General features: G+C 37.8%; 1 protein-coding gene across 1 annotated transcript in view; it reads right to left on the bottom strand.

The window, feature by feature from the left end:
• The window catches only part of LOC144972664 (uncharacterized), a 181,886-nt gene that overhangs the window by 143,295 nt on the left and 31,091 nt on the right, over window positions 1–7,500 (bottom strand). The window contains exons 15-21 of the mRNA XM_078914143.1: window positions 7,237–7,355; window positions 4,467–4,633; window positions 4,195–4,265; window positions 3,362–3,480; window positions 2,014–2,241; window positions 1,531–1,707; window positions 292–452 (exon numbers count right to left, since the gene is read on the bottom strand). Coding sequence (XP_078770269.1) covers window positions 292–452; window positions 1,531–1,707; window positions 2,014–2,241; window positions 3,362–3,480; window positions 4,195–4,265; window positions 4,467–4,633; window positions 7,237–7,355 — 1,042 coding nt within the window. The remainder of the gene's footprint in view (window positions 1–291; window positions 453–1,530; window positions 1,708–2,013; window positions 2,242–3,361; window positions 3,481–4,194; window positions 4,266–4,466; window positions 4,634–7,236; window positions 7,356–7,500) is intronic.

Here is a 7,500-nt window from a genome sequence, read left to right as displayed (position 1 = left end):
AGAATCTTTGTCTATTTTTAAACGTTCGCTTAAAACATATCTGTTTCGATTTTAGTAGATGGTATGAGAAGCAAGATAGGTTTGGTTTGTGTTGTGTGTTGTGTGTGTAAATGATTATGTTTCAGCCTAAGTAATTTGTAATTTAAGCGCTTAGAGTCTGGTGTCTCGGAGTTATAGCGCTATATAAGTTTTCAGCATTATTATTATTGATATATTATTATTAATAGTGTGAGTACTTCTGGTTTCGACCGAGAGAGAATTCTAAACAGCAAGTTATCTTTTTCGACTTACTTTTCGCCAGTCTGCAGATCGTTGATTTGTACCTGGTCCAAGTACCAAGACTTCCGGACACCTTTTCCACTGTTATCGTGCCAGATACGAAGGAAGGTCAAAGGTCCCAGGCAATTTTCCACACTCATGACGTAATTCAAGATGGATCCTCTGGGCAAATGCTGAGGATGTTTAAGTTTTGAGATACGGAAAATAGCATCTAATTTTGCGGCTGACTGTGTAGTTTCGCACTCGGCACAGACTTGCATGTTTCTAGTTCGAGTCCCGATCTAGGCGCAAAGCTGAGCCCCTGGTAAAAATTATGACTGAGAGTGTTGTCGCTGTGTAAAAAATTGTAATAGTTCCTTACAGGCGTCATGTCTCGTCCAACACGTTGATTGTTGCTGTTAGCTTCGGACCCCTAGTAAAGCGGGATATTACGCTATGTAAAAGTGCATATATCTTATCAAAATACAAGGACAATGGAGATAATTTATAAATCCTTAGAGTCATAGGTTGTCAGTTTTGAGAAAGTGGAGGTGAACGTTTGGGTTCAGCTATAGAGAGTGCTTTAAAATGTAATCTTGAATTGCAGGACTAAAATTATCATTACTATAAAATAATCGATGAGTGAACTATAAGGTGCTTATACTTTTAGTTCACCACTGTCTGGCAGAAAATCATAAGAAGGTGAATTTAAAAGTTTTAGAACAGGGTCTTCATATTCAATTTGGCACAATACCATATTTTTACAAGTCAATCATTTTCGCAGCTCACAGCTTCTTTATATTCTATTCATTGTAATATTTTGAAATAAGACAATTTTTAATCCGAAAAAATCCATAAGAATTGAAGAAAATATTATCATTTCTCATGCACGTTGCCGATCTAACGAGAAGCTTGTACTTCAACGAGTGTGAAGATTATTTCCAAAATGACATGTTAAACAATAATAAACTACGACCATTATCTTATTGTTTCCATTACTTTCACAAATAAGTATGCGGAATGAATTGCCATGTTGGTAATGACCAACAATGATAGATATTATTTCGATGGCGTTATATCATATTTTTCTAAAGTCAATAAAATGAGTGAGCAAGCCAAGCATAATGTCTTCCAGTCGTTTTTATCAAACTTTTAAAAGTTATTTTTCAACCCGATATAAATTCAGAAATAGCATACGTTACTTATATTGATTGGTGGTTGGAAACTGAAACGTAACGTTACAAATTAAGGATAATCAAGTTGTGAACTTACCTTCCTCTCTCCCTCGGCTACGGCCAGTCTTCTGACCCCTGTATCGCTCTCCTCTCCCGACACAATAAATCGAACCTGGGACTCTGTGCCCGCGTGTTTCCTCACACCTGTCTGAATAGTCACCTGGTAGTGGTAGCCGTCGGTCGGCAGGTTGTCATCAAGGGGGAGCGCACCCCACTGAGTGGAAGGAAAGAGTACATTTATTCATGTGAGAATAGCTCATAAATTCAAATTTTAAAAAACAAAACTGGAGCATTTATATTGCACAACATCAATTAAACGTCCCAAGCCAACAGCAACATTTGACATGTAGGACGAGATACTCATCTTACATCGGAGTATGATGAGAGAATGTGAGTAGACGGTCTTTTCCAAGGACTGAATTATGCTCAAATGAGACTCAAACCCTGGACCTTCCGATCCGAAGGTGAGTGTCATACCACAATACCACATGGCCGCATGAAATAAGTTACATAGAATTACCTTGATAAGATCCTTCTTGTCCATATGTCGTAACCAAATCATGAGTAATAGGTAGGTGCCAATAAGGGCGATCACCGTGGAGAAGACAGCGGCGTTTTCTGTTAAGTCAAATTTGGCCCATACATTGTTGAAATCTATAGTGTTGGGAGCTACGGCAGCGTCCGATCCAAAGGATGTCAGATGGTTGCATAGACACTGTGTCTTATACTTGGTGGTTAGGGGTCCAACCTGGGGTAATATGGAGAGTTCGTAAGTTGGTAAAGAGATGGATGAAACGGTTGAACGTTTTAATGGTGTACCATTGATTTATAGAACATTCCGCCTTCATCAGTAATCAAGATACGATTTTTTAAAATGATTAAAATAAAACCCATTTTCTCAAAACGGTTTTATGTCGGCCTAAATTTGACCATAAAAAGTCAATTTACAATTAAGATGTTAAGAAATAAGAACGTTGTGTTGTTTGCAATAGTAGATATTGTACCCATATCTTCAATAGTAGTTAACATTAAGTTTCATATTTGTGGCTTTAAATTATACTTCCAGCTCGTACCGACAGAAAAAAGCTTTGAAACGGGGTTAATAAATAAGGCAAAATTCCCCTTTTCTAATCTTAAGAAACAATCTCCATGGTCAGTCTAAAAAGAGATCGAAATAATCCAGGCGTGATTTACAGGAAGTACTGTAAAGAGAGCTTAAGGTCTAAGCTTGTTGCTCGAGCCATGATATAATATCAAAACTCCATCTTTTTGGCACTGAGCAGCTATAATATACGACCTATTGTTTCAATACGGTTTTACATCTTGATTAACATGACGAACCCCCCTACCCCCCCCCCCCCCCCCACCCACCAACCCCCGATTATTTTAGTCTAAATTATGAAATTTAAGTGAAATTAGAATGTCATTTCGTGAACTGTAAATATTTTACAATTTATTTCATTTTAAATTTATATTCATTTTTCAACGTGCAGGTTTTCCCGACTTAACCCTTTTGATTTGTCGTGTGTAACCTAAGAAAGTATTTTGACATTAATTTATTCATTTGAAGAGGTGTGTGTGAAACAGTGCCTGGCAAAGCAGACAGAAAAATACAAGAAAAACATCATCCCAAAAAATCAATCTGCCTCGTCTGGCGATCGAATCTCAGGCTTCCTCTAGTTAGAAGACATGAGGTTTGTTCCCCAGTCGAGTCAGGATGATAGTTTGGCATGTTTTTTTATTTGTATTATTCTTTCTGTTTTGTCTGGCCCTGGTCCATACTCTCCTTTTCAGATCTTTATCTTACACCGGTGCCTGCTCCCCTAATTTGTTGGTTTAAAGATACGAAGATTGCGGAGACTACTTACTACACATCCCTCTGAAGACCACGAATTGTTAGTATCGTCCCAAAATCTACAGCCCGAGAGAAGATTAAGTAAGGTGTAACTGGTGTTGGCCATCTTTTCCTCAATCTCGATGTTACCACCTGGACAGGACAAATAAATAATATGGACATTTTAAATACGATAGAAATATTAAACAGCACATTCAAAGAAATAACACAAACTTGACATATTAAATCATTTGGAATCTTGGACGGAAGATTTCTGAATCATAAAACTTGATTATTTATATAGACGATTATATAGATTAAATAAAGGACCAAAAAATCCAGTTTTTTTTCTGAATAATCAAAATGCGACAAAGCGGGTTTTGAAATCATCTCCATGTATTCTGGTCAGCTGGACTTCAACATTTAAATACAAATCATAATCTATTTTATCCTGTGACAATTCCTGTTTGACTTGTCGGGTCATCATGTGCGTCTATGTGATTAAGTGGTATGGCACTTGCATTTGGACTAGAAGGTCCAGGGTTCCAGCCCTGTTCTGAGTGACGCATTGTTAAGTCTTTATAAAAGGCTCTTTAATCACACTCTCTTACGATACCCAGGTGTAAAATGAGGAAATGACCGTCAGCGGAGTTGTCTGTCCGGAAATAAATTATTGTAATATCGCCTAACAAGAGTCATGTATCTGTCCTCCATGTTAAGTTTGCTGTTGAGCAGGGACCCTTTGTAAATCGCTTTGAGCACGTTTATTGGGTATAAATGCTTAAGTTATCTTTTTCATACATTGGATTTTCTCCTATATACATATTAACAATAAAGACCGAAAACCAATGGGGATTAGAGACTCACTTTTAAATTTGACCCCGATCCAGTATGTTCCATTCTCTGACGTCATTTCCAGAGGGACTTGTACGGAGTATCTAAAATGAACAATCACCGAATTAATATGAACGGCGACAAAATAAATATCTATAGATGATGATAATAATGATGATGATGATGATGATGATGATGATGATGATGATGATGATGATGATGATGATGATGATGATGATGACGATGATGATGATGGTGATTTCAATGACGATTTATGAAAAGGATTACAATGGAGTCATCCTTACCTTAGCTGTTCCTTCTGTGTATCGTTCAATTCCTCGTAACCGTCAACAGTGACCACATCGTCATTAGGTGCTGACCCTATAAAGTCGTAGTGTGTCATATTGGGTCTGTCCCCGTACTTCACGTACACATAATATTCGGCAGCGTCATCTCGGGGCTCCAAAACAACCTGAACAATTTGAGGTACAGTGAGATAAATAATAGGTTAAATAAAATTCCCTTGTGGAAACTCATGTCATAAGCTAACAAAATGCCTTCATCAATTTGGTTAGAAAAAGTTTGATTCCCATATTGATACATTAAAATGTCCCCCAACTTGTCAAACCAAAGCTCAAAAGTAGTAGTCACTCAGAGCTATTGGGCCCATAAAGCCGGAGTTTATTCCGGTTTCTATAGCAATTGCTTGCTACCCTTTGGATAGACTCAGGGGCGTGGCTCTATTGGTTCAAATGGATAACAGCATTTTAAAAAATATATAAAATTAAGAAATGGTATATACCGCCTTTTGTCAACAGTGCGAAACATACTTCCTTTCTGTCACAACGTCTTCTATCCACGCTTCTATCCCGATCCACACAGTCCGTTGATGACTGTCAGCGACTGTGTACCATGGTTGAGGGAGTGACTGGATTTCCCCACTGGAGCGGATTTTATTTGGATCCATTGAAGGCTATTACTATCAGTGTTGCCACATTGACTACCTGAGAATATTACTCGAATTTTTACCATCTTCAAATACGAGAAAAAAAACCCGCCTCAGGTGCCGAGCAATATTTGCTCCAACTCTGGTGGACTGGGGAATTATAGTGTTGGTCATTTACGTCATAGTATGGGAACTTCGACCATCTTTATTATTATCGAAATCACGATTATTAACAAGTTCATTTGTTTCTCTCTCTTTGTCGTGATTATTGAATATAGTAATTTATTATTATCATTTATTTTCTATTATTATTATCATTATTATTATTATTATTATTATTATTATTATTATTATTATTATTATTATTATTATTATTATTATTATTATTATTATTATTATTATTATTATTATTGCTGCAAAAATGTATATGAAGGAATGTGAACGAATCAAGCAATCCCTCGGTAGTGATGCTTTATGATCTTCGCGTGAATATGTGTGTTGACTTTGTGTGTGTGCGGGTACACACTCTCAGGAAGAGAGAAAGAGATAGATAGATAGATAGATAGATAGATAGATAGATAGATAGATAGATAGAGAGAGAGAGAGAGAGAGAGAGAGAGAGAGAGAGAGATCATGTATGGTGTCATGCTTGATTTCCGAAGTGGAATGGGGCTGTTAACATTCTTACGCTTTGTAAGTTTTGAAATTAACCTTTGTTCGATTGACATTCAATATCTGCATGTGTCCCTTTAGCCATTTCCCTCAGTGTCCAAACTCCAATCAATATATTCGGTCGTGATTTCTATAAAAAAAACTATTGAAAAGATTTCCAGGGGCAGAAACATAACCATGCAAATTTACTTTACAAGTATGTAAGTAAGTATTTTCTTTAATTGTTTTCTTTCTTTTATATTTACAAATACAGCATGTGTAAGTCATTTTAGTTTGGCACCACTATATACTGTAAGCATGCCACGCCGCTAGTCTATCGCAAAGTACTCCCCCGTCCCGCCAGCTCTAAGAGGCCGAGCTAACCAATCACTTCTAGCTGGACAGGAGGATCAGAAAAAAAAATAATCTCGAGTTCATCAGGGATGAAAGTCGGTCCCTTTACGTGTGAAGCGAGTGCTTTATTGAATTATTGGGAGCCCCCTTTCCAGTCCCGAAGCCGATTAATTTGCTGAGGATATAATAATCACACTTATGTTTGGGTGGTGACTGTCCATATTCCACCGTTGTCTCCACGCGTTTTTTCGTCGCGATAAACTCATTAGTGGAAATCGATTTTTTGGCGACAGATGAGAAACATGGGGGTACATTTTATTCTTCATAGTAATGAATGAATGGCGGTCCCGATAGCTCAGTTGGTAGAGCACTCGCTCCACACCCAAATGGACCAAGATCGATCCCGGGTGCAGTCGAGATTTTTTCTGACCCCCCTGTCCACCCAGCAGTGAATGGGTAGCTGAGTCTGTTAGATTTGGTAGAAAGTACTTTGTGATAGTCTAGCGTCCTATCCCAATGATAGTAAACAATTGCTATAGTCCGTTTCACGCTTTAGAAACCGGGATAAACTCCTATCCATGGGCCCAATGGCTCTGAAGGACTACTAAAAATTAATTTATACAATTTCTTACATTGCAAACGAGTCAAAGTTCGATTCCCTTAACGTTTTGATTCCAAATCAACTTTTTAAGGTCTGATGCATCTCGGTATAATGCGGTTTTGACACGGTGGACCACCTACGAGAATGTAGCGTTGTAAAAAGAACAAGCAACTTGAACTTTTATATAACGCAATATCACTAAAATTCCTCAGAGCGGGAACCCTGACTAACAGCAACACGTAACATGTAGAACGAGACATGACGCCTATTGGGCGATATTACATTTTCTTTCCGACAGGAACAACGCTGTTTAACGCCAGGTACTCAAATTACACCTGAGTACGGTAGGCGAATGCGAGGAAAGAGCCTTTTCCAAGGACTCAACTATGCGCCGAGCGAGGCTCGAAGCCAGGACCTTCCGATCCGAAATCGAGTGTCATAAAACTAGACCACATAGCCGCACTTAAAGAATATTGAAGTGTAGAGTTACATCAAATAGTTCTGGTTCATACTATTCACCAACCTGCAGGGAACTGTTTTTATCAGTAATGTTGAGTGGATGGTAGTTGAAATTCCTCCAAACGTCTTTCTTGGTGTTTGTCAACAACACAAAAAGACTGTGCTCGTATTTATTGGCATCCCCTGTAACGTGATTAGATGGATTGAGACATGATGGAAATTTGTCAACAACAAAAATAGACTATTCTTATTTATTGTCATTGTAATGCTGAATGAGATGGATTAAGATGGGAAATATATTTTTTAGCTAAACAATCAGATTTTAAAA

The sequence above is a fragment of the Berghia stephanieae genome, chromosome 5 (assembly GCF_034508935.2).
Source record: "Berghia stephanieae isolate SIO BIC M18660-M18661 chromosome 5, UCSD_Bste_1.3, whole genome shotgun sequence".
Classification (NCBI taxonomy): Eukaryota; Metazoa; Mollusca; class Gastropoda; order Nudibranchia; family Aeolidiidae; genus Berghia; species Berghia stephanieae.
This window is presented reverse-complemented; position numbering and strand designations above follow the sequence as displayed.